At 46.9% G+C, this 19,361-nt stretch overlaps 1 protein-coding gene across 1 annotated transcript; it reads right to left on the bottom strand.

The window, feature by feature from the left end:
• Positions 1–507: 507 nt before the first annotated feature.
• On the bottom strand, positions 508–19,012 carry KCNMB4 (potassium calcium-activated channel subfamily M regulatory beta subunit 4). Its single transcript, XM_038155664.1, has 3 exons — positions 18,571–19,012; positions 9,339–9,466; positions 508–1,379 (listed from the first exon to the last, which is right to left on the bottom strand). Exons 1-3 carry the CDS (start codon positions 18,907–18,909, stop codon positions 1,211–1,213), a joined length of 636 nt encoding a protein of 211 aa, XP_038011592.1. The 5' UTR covers positions 18,910–19,012; the 3' UTR covers positions 508–1,210.
• Positions 19,013–19,361: the final 349 nt, after the last annotated feature.

Below are 19,361 nucleotides of genomic sequence, written 5' to 3'. Positions count from 1 at the left end.
TGCCATGAGACTGCTCTGGCCCCAGCCCCTGACTAGAGCAGGTTAAAATGTGCTCTGGGAGACTGCCAGAAATATGGAACTCTCTGTGCTGAGCAAGTGCACTAGAGCTGGTACTCCCATCACAAGCAGCAAGGGGCTGGGGCAAACAGAGAAAGCAGACCCAGCAAGATTGCATGCCCACACTGCCATGTGTTTTCTGGAGTATCCCCTCGGAGGTGGCCTTCGTGGAGCTGCTGTGGCTGGGATAGGCAGCTCAGCAGCAAACACCCACAGCCCTACAAGGAGCTGATGTCCTTCTCTGGTGGTGTGAGTCACACCAATGGCACACAGGCTCTCCTCAGCAAGCACTCAGGCACTCCACTATTTGGGCAAGATGCTGGTAAAGCATACTCCTGTAAAACCACTGCTGTAAAATCCCTGCTCCTTACAGCCTGGAGCATTCGTGAAGAGGGTGTCTGAGAGGGGGCAAGAAAAACTGTAGGACTGAATACCACTGAGGCAATAAAGTTAGATTCAGTATTTAATAATCTTTTCCAATAACTGTTTCATTTTTTTAGAAGTATTTCTGAGACATTTCTACGTTTCATCACAGTGAATGGGTGATGATGAAAGATTTTGTCTAGACAGAAGGTAAAGTTTGAACTTCAAAATTAAGTTCTATACAGTGGGGAAAAAAACCTAACCAGCACAATGTTACGTTTGCCATAAAGCATTTAAAAAAGAAAGAAAGAAAAAAGAAAAGAAAAAAAAGAAAACTCCCAAAAGCTTAAACCCCCCCAAACAATCAAATTTTATTATTTTGGAAATATGTTTTATCTAAAGTAAATATTTAAAATATTTAATAATAAGCATTAGCAAAGATCACTTTGTGGAGATGAAAGTAACATCATCAGGGAGTTTCATAAACTGTCTCAATTTCTGAGTAGCTGCTCTTCAGCACTAATAGCACACAGCATATTTGGTGGAGTGTAGATTTCTCTTTTTTCTTTTTTGGTAGAATATACTTATTTAGTGCCATAGCAGAAGAAGCAATTAGCAGGCATTCCACGGGGCAATCTCCCAAGAACAGTCCTGAGACAAGAGCTACTCCACGACAGATCAGACCCTGGAAGGAGATGCAGCTGGGTGCTCTGCAGACCTCCAGGTGTGTCAGGCTGCCCCACCTGAGACCTTCTTGCAGGTTTGTCTTTTCCACAAGCAGCCTTGCCACTCACAAATGCTTCTTCTTTTTTATTGCCTCTGCCCTGATAGCCAAGCTCTTGGCACAGATGGTCAGGACCACGATGAGGACTCCAACCAGGAAAGTCACCACGGGCCAGAGGAAGCAGTGCAAGAGAACAGTCTCGTCATGGGTGCGCTTCAGCATCACATCATCCGGCCTGTGAAAGGGGGAACAGAAGATGGAGAAAATATAAATCAACATAATATCGTCAATTCACAAGTGGGAGTCATCTAACATGGTGAGAGTAAAGGTGATTTATTTGCCAAAGTGTTAGAAAATGATTAAGTGGACTATTTCATTCACTGCTTGCATTTGCCTTTTTATCACCAGCACTTATGGCAGACTGTGAGAGCTTTCCACTTGCAGTGTTTACAGGCTAACAAGATCACTTGGACTAAAAAAGAAAAAAAAGAAAGAAAAAAATGTGTTGGTGCCCTAGATCTTCCAGCAAATATGGTCACACAAACAGCCATGAGAGATACGGTATCACACTGACTGCAGAGTGCAAAACCACTCTGGCAAAAACATAATACCAGGCAGCATTTATACATATCTACCTCAAATGTCATCAGGCCCTGTGAAATGGATTTAAACAGTCATTAAAGCTTCACTATTAGCTTTGAGCACTGATGTGTCCATGGGGCTACATGGAGGCTCCTGATGAAGCAAGCCCTGGCTGGTTTGGGTCTGGGCAGGGAGGTGGTCCGGGTCCTCAGCACTGGACTGCTGGTGGCCCAGGTTAGCCCAGCTGCCCTGGCAGGCAGCAGGCTGCAAGAAATCTATCCCCACCCGGACTACAGCCTGCTCCAGGGTGGCCAAGGCTCCCAGGTCAGCTCCTTCCCAGCAGTGGCTGTTTCAGCAACAGGCTGTGATCTGGGGCTGCAGACAGCAGTGCCTCAGTAGGCTTGAGTAGCCTCCTGCAGGGACAATTTGGCGAGAGTCCCACAAAGGCCTGAACCTCCTTGCCTCCACCAGCAGCATCTACTACACAGTCGTGGTGGGGTCTGTGACAGGTTTATGCACTTCCAAAGGGAAATGGAGGGAGGAGGAGAATTGAGGTGGAAGAATCTTGAGACATTTGGAAATTCAGCTGTGTCACACGTCGGAAAGATCTGCTGTCTATCTGCCTCTTCCAAGTCTGGGAGGTGCTTGGCGAAATGTGATGGCAGATTTTCCTCAGCTCTGGCTCTTTCTGCTCTCTGTCGCAGTGTAATAGTTATTAAATCAGCCTCGTGGCATTGGCATTTTGCTCTTGCTTTCCCATCTACAGCCAGAGACACACAGTTTGCTGGAAAACTATCTGCAAAGGAGAGAAAGAGAACTTTCTCCAACTAGAAAAATATCTACAGTCTTGACTCGTGTTAGTCCTCACTCACATTGAACACTCCCATTGCATGTCGCTTCACCAATGCCACCTGACACCTCTTGGAGCAACAAAGCTCACAGCCTAAAATCCTGGCAAACCAGGCTCATCCAGCAATGTCCTGGGAATCAAGGTCTCCTAACATGGTGGCACATGGGAGCAGATACCTGCTCAATGACTGCGCTGTCTCTCCCATGATAGCTTTGTCCTGATCTGAAAGGAGCCCTAAGAAAGAATTCTCTGCTGAGGAAAAAGAAGGAACTCTTTTTCCTTCACTGAGAAATTGAATGGAGATGCTTGCAAATCTACAGACTTTTATCCATCCTTAAGGAGCTACTGGAGCCAGACTGCCAAGCTACACCTGATGCCAGATTTAATTACACCTGCATTTGCATTTTGGGGTCTCTCACCCAAAACTGCTGTGTGGAGAATCCTCTGCACTGTACCAGCCTGAAAGTCCCCAAGGCCAGCACCATACGTCTCTCTTTGTTTCTGTAGTAAGGAGCTGAATAAAACTCTGATTGTGAGCAGCTCAGCTCTACAGAATTTGAAATTCAGCAGCATAAAAAGATATCAAAAGAATCCCAGGTGTATTCAGTAGTGGAATGTATGAATTCTGTGCAACTAAAATCCTCCACCTATATAAGCAGGCACAGGTGGAGACTGTAAATTGAATAAAGCAGTATTAACTTCATGGGTGCAAGCTCACCAACCTTTGCACCGGAACAGAGAAATCCTCTCACAAGAGGTATAAGCCTGCTCCCCCACAGTTACTGTATCATCACCTGTGAACAACAGAGTGCTAATTGGCAAGGCCATAAGTAGGCAACACTCATCTTCACAGCTCTGAACTTATTAGTGACATTGAATTTTAAGTATTTTTTAACCAGATGTTAGTTCAAAAATAAGAGACAAGCAAAAACCTAGAAAATTGGATTCAATTAAAGGAAAGAAAGGGTGATTGGAGAAAGTAAGATATCCTTTAGACTGAATCTTAAATATTTTGAAAAACATAGGTATCAATGGTAACAGTGATGGATGTCAAACGCTCATTATAGATGTGACTATGACTTAGTAATAGAGTTTCCCTTTTAGAAAAGAGTCAAAGACAAAGCCTTTAAGTAAGTTTTGACCTGAGATTTGGGTTTAGATGGGTATTACTGCTATTTTTAAGTACAGCAAGAATCCCTGTGCACTGGAGTGGCCTCACCTTGATTCCTGTGTGCAGCTTTGGGTGCCACAATATAAGAAAGATGTTAAGATGTTGGAGAGCATCCAAAGGAGGGACATGAGGATGGTGAAGGTCTTGAAGGGAAGCCATATGAGTAGTGGCTGGGGTCACTTTGTTCAGTGTGGAGAAGAGAAGATTGAGGGGAGACTTCATTGCAGTTACTTCCTCACAAGGGGAAGAGCAGGGGCAGACACTGATCTCTTCTCTGTGGTGCCCAGTGACAGAACTCAAGGGAATGGCATGAAGCTTTGTCAGGGGAGGTTCAGGTTGGGTATGAGAAAAATGTTCATCATCCACAGGGTGGTAGGGCGCTGGAACAGGCTCTGCAGGGAAGTGGTCACAGTACCAAGACTGTCTGAGCTCAAGAAGCATTTGGACAGTGCTCTTGGGCACACAGAGACTCTTGGGAATGGTGCTGTGCAGGGTCATCGGCTGGATTCGATGATCCTTGTGAGTGCCTTCCAATTCAGAGTATTCTGTGATTCTTTGGCGTTTGAAACACAGTAACGTAACTGCTTGGGGTTTGCTTGGCAAAACCACCAGTTTTGACTTTTCATGCTACTTTTTTAAAGGTGACCTGCCTGCTGCCATGGTCTGAAGGCTTGTTGTTTTGCTTGGAAACAGAAATGGAAAGGTGCTCTGGCCCCAAGGGAAGACTTCTCATGGGAAAGACCTGCCTTTGCCGGAAAGCCTAAGAGCATCACTCTCCTGCTGCTGAGGCAGTGATTTTGAACCCAAAGGAGGTACATCATGCCTAGAAACATGCTTCTTTTCCCTATGAAAATCAGCTGATATAATTCAATTTGTTGCTTTGCTCCTGTAAGTACAGTGTCTTCAATAAACCCATTTCGCTCTGTGACTTTATATAGTACTTCAGTTCAAAGATGTTGGCAGAGGGGTTGTCCATATTCACCCATCGTTGGCAGTCTCTCCTTTCTAGCAGTGCTGCCATTCAGGTTTCCAGTAAATGTAAAGCCTCTTGAGGGGATGCATCCAAAATCCTAACACCAGTTATCTGTGCACAAAACAGCGGCAGAGGCAAGAAAGAGACCTAGTGGGACAAAACAGGGAAACCCTGCAGTGATTACAAGCCATGCTCAGGCATCCCGAGCTGGGTCTTGCTGCCAACAGTGATGGCCACTGTGCAGCAGCGCCACTGTCCAGCAGCAGTCCAAGGGTGAAACAACAAACACACTGAAAAAAAACATCCCTGAAGAAGCCTTTGCCTTAACCCTGAAAATACAGCTTTCTCTTTCACTGGACAGACAAGGAGGAAAGAATTTTGTTTTCATTGCTAAAAGGTGAGACCAGAACTTATTTTTAGCAGGACTGTGAGCTCAGGGCTAGACGTTCATGGAACTTTGAGCAGGGCTAACTGGATTAGTTGCGTTATACAACACAACCCTGTTAGGTTCTGCCAGGTAGTTCAGATAAAACAGGCCTCCATCAGAGCCTTCAGAGCAATTACTGAACATCATGGGGAGAATTGCAGTGCAAGGATTACCAAAATGTCATGTAGGACCAAAAGGTTACAGGCACATAAACATTTCAGTCATGACTTATAAACCAAACAGTGTGCCTAATGTCACACAATAATAGCTGACAGAGGTGGAGGCACAGGATAGGGAAACCTAACAAATGTTTTTGTATTCAAACAATCTGGATTTAAAGATGTTTGCAATACACTGACTTTCTTTCCCCACAGATATTCACATCTCTTTGTTCTGACAAGCAGTCATTTTTTCCTTTATTGTTGCAAGCTGCAGAGATCCTCAGCTGGATGGCTGCAGAGGCAGCACAGTGTCTTACTGACAGTAAAGCCCTTTCCCCCTCAGGCCCAAGCACTGCTCCACAGGTGGAGGGAATTAATTTAGAAAACTGCGAAGTAACGGAGCAAACCGAGATTTGTATTCCAACATTTTATGGATGAGCAGCCTTACTACCTGAGCACCCTTGGCTTACACACATAATTATTCTGAGATAAGTGGGAACCCTGCAGGGCACCCCAACAACATACAGGCTGTCGCCAATCACTTGACAGGGTTTGCTCTTCAAATCTCTGATGAATTTGTGTACAGCATCCTGCAGCAAACACAGAGGGGGTTAAAGCATAGCTGGCTCTTCTGCTGTGCCACAGCAAAGGAAACACAGAGTGTTCCTGTGTATGGGGCAAACCCAGAGTTAACAAGCAATAATGCCATATAGATCAGCCACTGATAAGAAACTACTTGACACAGGTTGCTCTACCTGTCTCTGCATGGCATGAGAGAGTGAGGTCTCAGCTCATGGCAGTCCTAGTTTCTCTCGTTTTTGTCATGGATGTCAATGGCACCTGGCACATGAGGAAATAAAGTGACAGGATCTTCCCCATCCTGCCTGTTCCCACAGGCCTCCCACTTTAGGACAAGCAGCTGTGGTCCTTGTTTGCATGAGGTCATGACTTCAGACTGCTGGGACACTGTCACCCTGATTTTCTAAGACTTTGCTAAGCATTCTGATGTTTGCATTCCTGTAACAAACTTTCTCACACACAGTTCTGTAAACAACTAATGTTTTGCATTCTTTCATGGAGGAGGAGAGAATTGATGAACTCTTAGTCTGTCCAGTGTCATTGGAGAGGTGGCACTGTCACCCTCCAATCCACTGTCACTTTTGGAAAACTATAAATGTTGGAGTCAGAAAATAAAGGTCCCTCCTTTTGTTCACCTGGAGAGCAGCAGTGTCCGTGTCGTCTTTTCGTGTCGTATTACGACAGGACACCGAGTGTGAGATCCAGAACAACAAAGCCCTAGAGCTCAGTGCCTTCTCAAATCTTTGGCAACAGCCTGAGAACTTCTTCTGAATTTGTCCTTTAGAGTATGAAACCCTGACATTTCATTCTCACTGAGTCTGAAACCAACTGAAGGTTGGTTCCTGCTGTGCTGGGCTTCCTTCAGACTGGGGTATCATCATGCCAACAGACAGTCACCTTCACCAGAGATTCCGAAAAGCAACTTTCCCATGCAGCTTGAACCCCTTGTCCCAAAGCTTGCCAGAGAAGAGTGGAACACTAAAGTTAAGTGCCTACAGTGGCAAAGCAAAACCTCGTCCTTCAGTAAAGCACTGAGCTCCAAGATAAGCTGTACTTTGGTTCCCTAAGACAAATGTCAGGCAGACAATTTTGCCGGGCAGTTTGATTTACAGTAACTAAGAATGGTTGAAATTGCCAAGTCTGCTTCTCATCCCTTTTGCATAACTTTGAACTGTAAGAATGGCACCCCTTTTCTTCATCTCTCCAAAGTAACCTGTTGAACCCACCAAACTGAAAGGGAGATGTTACCCAACAGTTCACTTTGCATGCAGCAACAGTTCTGACAATGAAGATTGAGTAAACTCGATGAAGAGGAGAAGACATTCATTCATTGCCTGTATATTTACCTAGATTTTTTTTCTGCTCTTTCAAAAGAGGGAGCATTAATATTACAAATACTACATTCTCTAAGGAACTATTTACTGTACATTTTATACAGACTGTCAGAGAGCAGTTAGCTTATCCACACAGTGAAAAAATACTGTCAGAAAACAAGCACACTTCTATTTTGAAGGGAACAGATTTCTCCCTCAGTTTGTTATGGTTTCTTTTCACTGCTTTGCAGGCTGCTTAGTCATCATTGCTCTAAAAGTATACCCAGGCAAGCACATTCCCAGTCAGCAGAACTTATCTCCCCAAGCTCATTGCCATCTCCAGAAGAAAATAGATGGTGTACACATTTCAGCTTAGACTATCTTCTGGTATCTCTGGCAGCAAGCCTCTCTTATCCTGCATATGAATTGTTGTATGATCAGCAAAAGGCAGTGTTTCAAGGCAGCCATTGTGCTGGCAAGAACTTTTAGCAGTATAGGATTCAGCATCTTTAGGGGAAAAAACCCTTCCTGAGTGCTGCACAATTTCTCAGTGCCAGCTTACAGAAATGTCAGAGGCTAGGCAGCATGCAGCCTTTGCAGAAAAGCTTTGTCTTTGCTTCACCAAAACATAATGTGAGATTCAGCTCCCATAGCTCTGGACACCTACCACCCTAAACTCCTTTACAGGAGAGAAATAAACATCTCTGGGCATCTGACCTGTATCGGGCATTTACTTTGGGGTAAGTTAAAAGGCTCCTGTTTCTCTCCACTGACTAAAAATGTTACCTTTCACATCATCCTTTCCACACCAGTTTAGATGTACCCTAGCCATGACTTCTCCTGCAGACAATCCCATGCTTCTGACTCTCCTGCTCACTTGGGCGGTGGGTGCTGCAAGTCCCAGTTCTCAGGAGTACAAGGAACAGGCAATACCTGCCTGCCCAGAAAAACCAGAATCATAACTTGGCTCCTGGTTACCAGATCCAAGCTTTGGCACCTTGTGGACCAGAGGACTCCCAAGAAGGTCCCTGACAGGTCTGATGTCATCACTCAGAGTGCCCTAAGTTTTAGCCTCCACACACTGTAACCAGTGTTTCTTTCCCCTCTTAAGGAAAAAAATTTGCTACAAAGTTTTGGTGGTGTCCCTCTGCAAACAGTTAACCAGGGACAACAAACTCATCCTGACTGGCATGCTGACTGGCTCGACAGTCTCTTCAGGGAGACAACTATTATAGCCAGCTTAGGAAAAACCTGAAGCCCCCAAGGCACTCAGCAGGACACCCACAGGAGAGCCAGGCATTTCTCCTCCTGCCACCCATTTTCCTCCTGATTGTCTTCCTGAACTTAAATATCTGGTGCCAACACTCCCACACTGAGCCCTGAATTGCACCTGCAAGTCATGAGCTATTCCCTCATCTACTTAACTTCCAAGTGTTTGTGGGACAGGACTAACCTCCTCCTGCAGCCGTGTTACCTTTTATTTCCTGGCATATCACCATCAGAAAGAGACAGGAAAAAGGATTCCCTCCCCTTTCTGTTTACTGAAGGAAGGAAAGCACACCTTATACACATGGAAGTCACATCAACACTGGCAGCAAAAGTAAGAGCTGAAACAGAAGGGGAGTTTTTTTTTTTTTCTACTCTGCAAGCATGTATGAAACCTGGCAGTTCTGTTGCTGTTTATTACACATATCTGATCCATTAATCCTCTACGAACACAACTGCTGAGTGAGTTTGTTGTATTTACTGATCTCCCCTTTTTTTCCATGAGCACAATAGGGTTTCTTTCCTGCAGAGGAAAGGAGTGTTAATATCCACATCAGAAATCTGCCATCTATGTGTTAAAAGCCAAGATGCTTTTTGCTATGAAAACTGCATGTTTGCAGGAAAACTTTTTTCAGAGTTTAATATTTTTACTTCAAGTGGTAAAAACACTCCTTTCTGTATAGTTTTTCATCACTGGAGCTGTCTTGCAACGTTCTGCACTGAGCTCTGTGTGATAAACCACATTGCCCTGGAGGGGGTCTCCGTGTGTGTACACATATGCATGCACTTAGATGTATTTTCAAACAGAACCAATGGACAGCTGTTAAGCAGATGCATAAGCACTCCTGCCTAGCCAAATGGAGATTACTCACCTCAAGTGCTGGTTAAAATAGCATGTAAATGGTTGAGAGCCCACTTTCTCTTTCCAGTATTTCTGCTTGTACGTGACGTTCTCAGAGTTCTCCTGATCGTCTCTTGCACAGGGAGGGATGTACGAGCACTGCCAAGACACATTGCAAAACAGAGTTACTGCTGTGCTCAAGAGCACAGGGCATCACTTCTCTGCCTTTTCTTCATGATACCAGCATGACTGAAATGGACTGAGAATAACAAACAAAAGCTCCAAAGAAACAGAAAAGAAATATCAGCTGAACTTCAATTGCTAATTATTGTAGCATTCAGAAAGAAAATAAAGGCTTTGCCATGCTTGTTCCACTCTTAAACCAAACCGCTTTGTAACATCTTGGGGTTTGGCATGATAGATGTGAAAATGATAATTTCATTTTGATGTATTCCTAGCCAGCTGCATGGATTGGATTTGAATAACTTCCTATTTTCAGCGAAGCACGTAATCACAAGTTTAGTTAAGTATCATGCTAATAAATAACCCAAAGAGTCCAGCAAGCTTTCCCAGACGATGGGATATCTGGCTGATGTCCACTGATAAAAGAAGGTATTCTTCCACTGAGTACAACACACGGAAAGAAGAAAAAAGGTTCACAGCCCTGCTTCAGCAGAAACGTTCAGCATCTTCTGCTTCTGCTGTACAGGAGTCAGGGAGAGCTGAGCATGCAGCTGAGCTACCTGCAGATCTCACCTTCAGACATCTGCTTCAAAGCCTAGAGATCAAGGGAGATTCCCCTCCTAGCTTGGTGCCATTGGGACTGGGCTTTCAGAGGCTCTCCTTTGGGTCACACACACTCCCACCCACACCCACCCCTTGTTTCCAAGTCTTTGACACACCACCCTTAAGTCCTGGACACAGGCAGTAAAACAATGAAAAACAAGAGTGCGCTGAATCAAGTGTCAGCACTACCAGGGTTCAGCGTCCAAGCACGATCCCTCTCATTTTTACCAGGCATCCGTACAGGAGATCATGACAGGAGCTGTTGAACCACACTGAGTAACAGCTTAGCTGATCCTCCCATGACACAGAGGCTTTTCACCCTGCAGGGCGTACGGACGCCAAGTGAACTGAACACACTGAATTTTAATTCCTTTAAAACTGGGAGCTGCAAACAGAAAAAAGTGTGACTGGGAAGGTAGCTAAAAAGCCTCCTACTTAGGATGGGTGAGGAAGCAGGAGGTGAAGGGTGTGGGAGGCCCCTAAAAGGGGGCCCACACATGATCACACCATTTATTTCTCCACAGTGTCCTGAAGGCAGTAACAGCAAGGAGAGTGATACCCTCTCTGACGTGAGAATAAAGATCACCATGGCTCACTGTGCCTAGCAAGTGCTTCCTCTCCTCCTGCTGAGGTTTCCCAGGGACCTTGCCCCCAGCTGCACACTATACCTAAGATGTACAGATCTGCAACGCCATGTTCACCATACAACAGCTTGAAGATTTGTCATTCCAGGGGCAAGGGAGAAATCTCAGGATTTTATTCCCCATATCATGTAAAATCTGACCACTTCCATCAGCACCTGCAATTGCTGCCAGTGTTTTGCAGGCTTCAGAATGAAAGAATCTGCAAGGTCTTCCTTGCTGCTTCCAAACTGAAACCTATCTGTTCCACATGCAAGGATCTCCATTTTCACATGGACTCCTGGCTGGTGTTGCCGTGGCACAGAGCTCCCTTTAGTTCCCTGTTCACAGGACCCTACACAAGGGTTGTCCCACTGCTGATGACGGAGGACAGAAATGAGGGCAACACCACTCTACTTCAGAAACCAGAATGCAGGATTTATCACATACTGCTATTGCCATCTTAGATAATATTCCTTGGTCGGCAGAATTTTTGGTTTGGTTGTCCCCTTTGGAAGCACCAAACACTCCCCTTTTTCCTCCACGCTCCCCGAGCATAAACACATCTGTGCAGCAGCTGGGCAGAGTCAGCAAATTTGGCACGAAGACACCTGAGAGCACTGCTGGCTCTGCTCTGACCCCCTGACAGCACCAACATGCTGCACCTTCCCAGCTGGTCCCCTCCCCCTGCTTGGCCTGGCAGCATTTCCAACATCCTCCACTCTGATGTTTTCCTGTATGGAGCATTTCCTGCTTTGGAAATGGCACCATATCCTGTGAGCTGTGCACTCATTGCCCACATCTGACTGTAATCACCATGCTGCTCTTCCCAGCCCCCAGCTTGTAGGTAGCCCCCAGCTTTTAGGGGCTCTAGAAAGAGCTCCCAAACCAGACCTTTTGTAGCCAGCACACAAAATGCATAACTAGACAAACCAGCTAAGAACCAATGGATATTATTTTGCCTAAACACACCCAGCTATCTCAAAACTCCTTTTCCTGTGTTACTGGCTCCAGTACACATATTTCCTCTGTCCTCTGAAATGTTTCCCCTTCCTGGCTGAGCCTGCTGCTGTCCTCTGCTATGAAAGTGCAAACTCCCCACCAGTCCTGGTTAAACTTTCTCTGGATCCTTCAGAGACCTTCCACCCCACAAAATATTACTTGAATCCTTCACAAAGTTCATAACCTGGTGAACTGTTGGTTAGCCCCATCCTGAGTTTCAGGCTTAAAAGCAACCAGAGAGATCTCTTTTCCCAAGAGATATCCATCTGAACAGACAAGTATCGAACTTTAGCAGTCTCCCAGGACATTTCATCACAGAGCACTTCACTTTTTTTCCCATCAGTCCCCATGCTGTTAGCTCAATATGAAGATATTAAAAATTGAGATTTTCATGGCAGGGATTTTTCTTGGTTTGGAAGATGTGAGGGGCCCACTAGCAGTTTCTCTGGGCAGCACTTCTCTATTTTCCTGTGCCAAAGCAAGACAGTGTATAGGAGTATTGCCAGTACCTACAGGAGGGACACCTGGAAGCTGGGCACAACAGGGAATGCTTTCTGTAACTCAAACTTCACATCATTCTCTGCACATGTATTCCCAGCTGACAGAAAGCATGCTGATACATTTCTGCCTCTTCCTCTTTATCTTCATGGGGATCTTCATGTGGAAAACACAAAGGAGACACCTGGGGTCTTGCCATAAATTGGTGTGGCCCCACTGCTTCTGCCTGTTGAGGATTAACAGTCTTGAAGAGAGGAATGGTTCCTGTCCAAATATGAGTCCCGGGGGCCACCCTGAAACGTCAGCTCAGTGTGACAAAGGCCTTGAGCCACAGAAAACACCCAAGATGTAATCCCAGTGTGAACATTATCAGCTGCTGCACAAACACTGGAGCTTGTTTGCCTCCCGAGCATGCCAGCACAGTTCCCACCACCCCAAGGTGCTTTTTGTCGCTTTCTGAGCCACGCAGGGGGTGGATCTCTCTTTACTCACCCTCCCAAGCACACTTCTAGGGCACTCTGCTTGGCCAGCTCTATCACCCTCCAAAGCAGATTCAGCAGGCAGATAAAAGGGAATTGTGTCCTCACAAATTTTGCTGCTGTGACTTGATGGATGAATGTGAAATATTTTCCACTTTGGCAACAGGCAACTTCTGAAACATGAAATCTGTAGTCCTCCCTTACAAGACATAGCATGAAATACTGACATCAAAACATAAACAAATGCATACTGAAAGCAAGCTAGGACACCAGTAAAAATGTCAGTTAATAGCCAATACATCTTTACACCAAGGTTTTGTAGATTTGTATCTGTGTTTGCTGCTGGATGCTCCCATTTCAGTGTCCCTGCAGGTGCCTGGGAAGGTTCCTGGTGCTTCTGAACACTTAATTAGGGCAGATATTCTTCCATATCACAGAGAAAGAACAGATGCATGAACCCTTGACTATGGTTTAAGTTCCAGGTTGCATTTCATGCTTTTCAAAGATCAATTCTTGCCTAATTCAGTCGCTTTTTTAATAAAAAAAACCTTAATAGACTACAAGACAACTTCAAGAAAGTTTCAAATGTGAGGAGACATCCCGGCCCAAAGCAGAGGCAATTCAGGTCAACAGAAGACAAACCACAGTAATTCAGGAGCAAGATTTCAAACTCAGTTTCCAAGTGACCTGTGGAGGACCATCCTCCTGGCTCCTGCTGAGCCATGGGACAGAGCATGTACCATTTGTTTGGTGGGGCAAAGCCCTACAACACGTGCTGGAGTGGAGATCCACCTGCAGCCCATGGTGTATCCCCACCACAGCAAAGGGATGCCCAATGGAGGTTGTGGCTTTGAGGGAAGCCCACATGGAGCAGGGTCCTGGCAGGACCTGTGATCCTGTGGAGGGAGGAGCCCATGCTGGAGCAGGTTTTCTGGCAGGACTTGTGGCCCTATGGGGGACCCACGCTGGAGCACTTCATAAAGAACTACAGCCTGTGGGAAGGACCCACATTGGAGAAGGCAATGCAGGGCTGTGTCCTGTGGGAGAGACCCCACACTGGAGCAGGGAAAGAGTGTGAAGAGAAAGGAGTGCAAATGTGTGATGAACTGACCACAGCCCACATTCCCTGTCTCTCTGTGCTGGTGGGAAGGAGGAGGTAAAGAAATCAGGAGTGAAGTTAAGCTCAGGAAGAAAAGATGGGTATGGGAAAGGCATTTTTTGATTTGATTTTATTTATGCAGTACCCTTCTCTGATTTAACTGGCAATAAAGCAGATTAATTTCCCTGAGTCAAGTCCATTTTTCCCATGATGATAAAGGATGACTGATCTCTCCCTGTCCTTATCTCAACCCACAAGCCTTTCATTATATTTTCTCTCCCCTGTCCACCTGAGGAGTGATGCAGCAGCTTGGGTAGGGGCCTGGAGCCCAGCCAGGGTCAACCCACCGCACCAAGCAATAGATGAGCTTCTCCTAACTTTGTGTCTCCATTCACTGCTGGGTTACCTTCATGGTATGGAGGGGAGGAAGGGCTGCCACAACCATCCCACTGGGGCAGGGCATGAGCTGGTGGACTCGCTTCGTTAGTACAAAAAGTTGCCCCCTCCCAGCTGAGTGTCCTGAGGGAACTGGAGCTGAGCACCATGTCTAATTTTCACCAGCACAACCCACTGGGAGTGATCAAACCCATGACTCCTCACAGAGGCTCAAGGCAGGGAGTGGTGCCCCAGGTGAGACAAGTGGGTTACAGGGTTTATCCATGGCCCCTGGGCTCACTTCCAGAGGAATTGCTAGGCAGCACCTGCATAGTTTGCCTGTCACAAGTACCAGCCCAAACACAGATGTGAATGCTTCACCAGACAGAGGCGCCAGACTCTCACTAAATTATTGTGAAGTTATATTTTGTTATGAAACCTCCTCTGCCATGGGTCATATTTGAGAGAGTCCAAAAATTAAGCCCAACTCCATCTACAAGTGTACGGCAGAGATGACTGCACATCATCTTGTCAGGTGGAGCCATTACACTCCACCGAGAGAAGCATGACAGGAGCACGGGCAGGTGTGGAGAGCACACAAGGGGCAGCAGCTGGTTTGCTCTCTCGCCTGGGGACAAGGATGGGAAGAACCAGGTCCTGCTGCACAGCTGCTAACATCTGTCTTACCAGTCACTCCCCTAAAAGTTTCTTTGGCAAAACAGGGGGCAACTTCTTCCAACCCTGCACTGAATGCAGATGTAGAAAGGGAAGTGTCTAAAAAGCCAGAAGCAGGTGTTTTCAGCAGCTGACATACTCCCCTGCCATTTCCCCAGGCAGAGTGTGGCCTGGTCCCTGCGCTGGCTGTGTGCACCACCAACGCACCCCATGGCCGGACAGCAATAGCGACAAATTGACTTTGGAATTAATCCTGCTTAAGCCTTATCTCAGAGATTATTATTGCTATCAAGGCAGCTGAAGAAAGGCTACAGTCACTCCAATAAATTTCTTCCTCTGAGACAGCAATCAAAAAAAAAAAAAAAAGAAATCCACAGATCACTCAGACTGAACACAAATGTAATCGTGCTCGGTGCTTTATATATACATTCCTGGATTATCTCTGACCCAGCTATATAATCTTTTAAGAGCTAAAATGAATCCTGGGCTGTACAATGATGTGATTATCTTAGAAAGCAAGAGAAGAAAAAAATTTCTTTTTCCTACATCAAATTTTTTTTTCCTCACTGGAACAGACATTTGTATCTGTGATATGTTTATATGTCAGCCTGTTCTACAGAAAGTAGAAGATTTTTAATCAAAGACACTGGGGATTTTTGGGTGGAGTGAAGCTACCAACTGATTTATTATTGTTGTGTGCTGTAAGGAGCCTGAACTGTGCCTTTTCTACACTATTGATTTACAGGGAAAAATTGCTACCCTACAAAGAGAAGCACCTAAGCAGAAAGTGAAATCTAAAAAATGTTCAAAACAAACTTGGTTTTCTTTTTCCCTTCTAGCTAGTTGGAACTGATTAACATGTTGTACGCATGTCTAAGTGCATGAACACAAGGAAGCGTAGTGCAAAAATGTGATGGGAACAGGAAGGGTTAAAGAGCTCTCTAAGTGTTTGTTCAAAGATATGTACAAGATCCCAAGCACTAAATCCAGCAGATTCTTACTCTGTGGCCCTAACTAATGTATTTCAGCATAAAATCCTGAAAGCTTTCAAAGACAGCAAGACTTTAAATCAAGAATTAAAGGAGAGTGTAACTGTTTGGCTCCACAGACATTGAAGTAGGGAAAAAAAGGTAAAACCTAAGAAATGGATGCAGACTTCAGACCCTTACAAAGATATGTTTTCCTGAAGAGACCTAACCAACTTTTCTTCTTATTTTGTATTTGTTTTACATAAGCTTCTTAAAGTAGGGAAAATAATTAGAGCACTTTTTTTTCTACACAATTTTCCACTGAGATAAATTCAATTACTACCAAAGAATACAGTTACATCAAAAAAATGCATCCTTTCTGCTTGGTCACATCTGGTAAATCAGATTTAATCCTCAGCAATCAATATCCCAGGGTAAACAGCCCACATCTAGAGATGCAAGGTGGAAGGTAAAGAAAACAGATAATATTTGTAAAAGCAGGAAAGTACCACACACTGCCAACAGCCCTGTTTTCTTATGTAGAGTTAACATGAAAGTAATTGTTAAATAAAAATTGGTTTCTGAGTGACATTTGCAGGCATTATTTCTGAAGCTCGGAGTGCCTCCCTGCAATTGCAATTCAGCCCCTGGGCAGGTGCAACACTTCTCTTCCCACCACTCCTCCAAAAAGGCAGAAGAAAATAAGATCAAGAAGTAAAAACGGAACAAAACACTTGGACTACTCAGAAAGGCATTGTGGTCACGGTCCAGTTTGAAAGCTGCTGCTGAACCCACGGGTGCTGCCAGAGCTGCTGAGCCCAGGCATTCTGGTAGCAACCAGCACTCACCTCCCATCTCCCACTTTCCATCTCCCAGCTCCCATCCTTGCTGGAGATGGCCACAGCAGAGCCATGGGGCCGTGCTCGGGGACAGCCGTGCTGCGCCCTCTGCAGAGCCACGTCATCTTTACCCCCTATCAGAAGAGTGACTTCTCTCCTGCATTTTGCCAACTCCCCCCTGCCCACCTGAAAATGGAGAGATGTTTAGAGAAGTCCCGCAGCTCGGACAGCCAGGGCACTCCTGGCACACCTCTGCCACCACAGCCCTCTGCACAGGGAGCCTGGCAGCAGCACTCCCAGGGAAAGGTTTGCAAAGCTCCCTCACAGGCCAGCATTTCTATCTGCTTTGCAATCAGGCTCCATCCAGCACTGCAGCTTCAATCACTCATCACTTCTGAGCAGTGCCAACAATTTAATCCAAATCCTGTCAGATTTACCATCCTGCTATTTTGCTGATTTTTACCCCCACCACCCTTCCAAGCTGCCAAGGGGAAAAAGCAACCCTCAAACCCTGAGTGTGAAACTTAACCTGCTTTCCAAGGGATGGAGCACACCAGCACAAGTATGACTGAGGAGATGTGAGGCTGCACATCCCAGCTGAACCCCCAAGCATGCTTCCCAGCCCTGCCAACAGACCCCTGCATCGTGCTGAGCATGGCCCTTGGCACTATGTTGCTTCCACATCTCGTCAAAGAGATGAAATTTCCTTTTCCAGTACACTCCCAATTTCAAGTCCTTTCAGGAGTAGGGGGATTCTGATTTTTCTTCTTCTTCAAACTACTTAATAAGATCTCCTCCACTCAGGTGAGTGCTGTCAAAGCCATCTTTACCCAGCATAAAAAGAAAAAGGAGAAGGCAGAGTAACTGCCTTCAAAGAAAGAGAAGTCACACCTTGCCTTCAGACTTCCCCAGTTTGCTGGAAGATGCAACTTTCACAAATTCTTCATTTCATCCTTTTTCGTGTGGGTGATGGAGGAGTTTAAGAATCAAAACAGCACGGGGGAAACTTGTTTAGGCGCAGCCCCTTCCCCAGCGCCCCGCCAGCAGCGGCTCCATTAACCTGTCCCCGTGCGCTTTGGGATGCGCAGCGCAGCGGCACCGGGCGCTGCCCGAGCAGGCAGACCTCCCCGCCGGCAGCGGGAGTTTCTCCTCGTCTCCCCACCGGCGTCCCGGGGCTCCGGCGGGGCGCGCCGGGGAAGGGCAGAGGAGCCCCCGCTGCCGTCCCTGCGCTGCCGCCCGGGGGCTGCGCTCCGGCCGCGGGCGGGACGGACGGAATGGGGCTGGCCGCGAAGTGTGAGAGCGTCTGTGTGCGTGTGTGTGTGTGCATGTATCACACTAAGTATAGCGTACAGTGTAATACACTATATACTATATTATACATTATACACGGTACGTTATACTATGCTATATAGGATCACAAAATATCCCGAATTGTAAGGCACCCACTGGGATCATCAAGCCCATCTCCTGGCCCTGCACAGGACAGCCCCAAGAATCACACCGTGTGTTGGAGAGCGAGCGCTTCTTGAACTCAGTCAGCTTTGGGGCTGTGACCATTTCCCTGGGGAGCCTGTTCCAGTGCCCAGCCGCCCTGTGGGTGAAGAATCTTTTCCTAGGATCGAGCCTAAACCTTCCCTGAGATTATATAGATATAGATGTAAACACCACATATAAGTACAGACGTACAGTGTCTAGCATATTTATAGATATACACTGTAGAGATACACTACTTTTTGCTGAGCAACAAGCAGAGCGACATTTCGGACGGATGCTCCCCCACTTCACTCACCACCCCTCACCTCCCAAAAGAGAAAACCCCGCACCGAGCAGAGGGCGGGCGCCAGGAGCGGTGAAAGGGCACCGACGGCCGCGGCGGGACCACCGCCCGCATTTTGGGAGAGGAGGGCGTCCGCGGGTCTCACCTTGGGGTTGGTGCGCAGCTGCCGCTCGTCCTCATGGAGCAGGGCGGGTGCGGAGGAGCGGGAGGTGCGGACCAGGACCTGGAGGCAGGGGTAGCGGGCGGTGCCGCGGCAGGCGGCCCCGCAGGAGAAGGTGCAGGCGAAGCGCTCCCCCAGCTGCCGCACGGCCAGCACCGTGCAGTTGGCGGAGCCGCCGCCGCCCCGCTCCTGCAGCGCCGGGCGAAGCCAGCAACAACCCAAACCCAAGAGGGAGAGCAAGCCGGCGGCGATGAGGAGGAAACCCAGCCGTATGCTCTTGTCCTCCGCCTCCGTGTACTCGTAAGCCGCCCGGCTCCTCGCCATCGCCCGGCCGCCGCTGGCATCCGCCGCCGGGCATCAGCCACTGCCATCGGCTAAAGCCACCGCCGCTCCCCGCCTCCCTCCCCGCCTCCTCCGAGGCTGACTGTGCGTGTAACCAGCACGAGAAAAAAAAGATAAATAAATAAAATGCAAATTTAATCCCGTCTGACCTAATTCAGGGCCCTCCGGGGGTGGAAAGGGACAGCTTGCATCGGGATTATCTGACCCCGGAGATTTGCTGTGCGGAGGGCTAGTCCGGATTAATACTGGGTACCATCATGCAATGTACAATATCTAGAAGAGGGTGGGTGGGGTGCTTTGGGTGCACTGTGGCCCCCCTCTAATGCAACATCTCACCACTGGCTTGGTTAAGCCCTGGAGATCTTGCGTGAAGTCCCGTTTAGTACCCTCAAGGCATCAAAGTCTGCAAGGTGTCTATGCATAGAGGAGGAAAC

Source organism: Motacilla alba, chromosome 1A (assembly GCF_015832195.1).
Source record: "Motacilla alba alba isolate MOTALB_02 chromosome 1A, Motacilla_alba_V1.0_pri, whole genome shotgun sequence".
In the NCBI taxonomy this organism is placed as follows: domain Eukaryota; kingdom Metazoa; phylum Chordata; class Aves; order Passeriformes; family Motacillidae; genus Motacilla; species Motacilla alba.
Note: the sequence above shows the minus strand (reverse complement) of the source record. Positions and strands in the feature narration are given on the sequence as shown.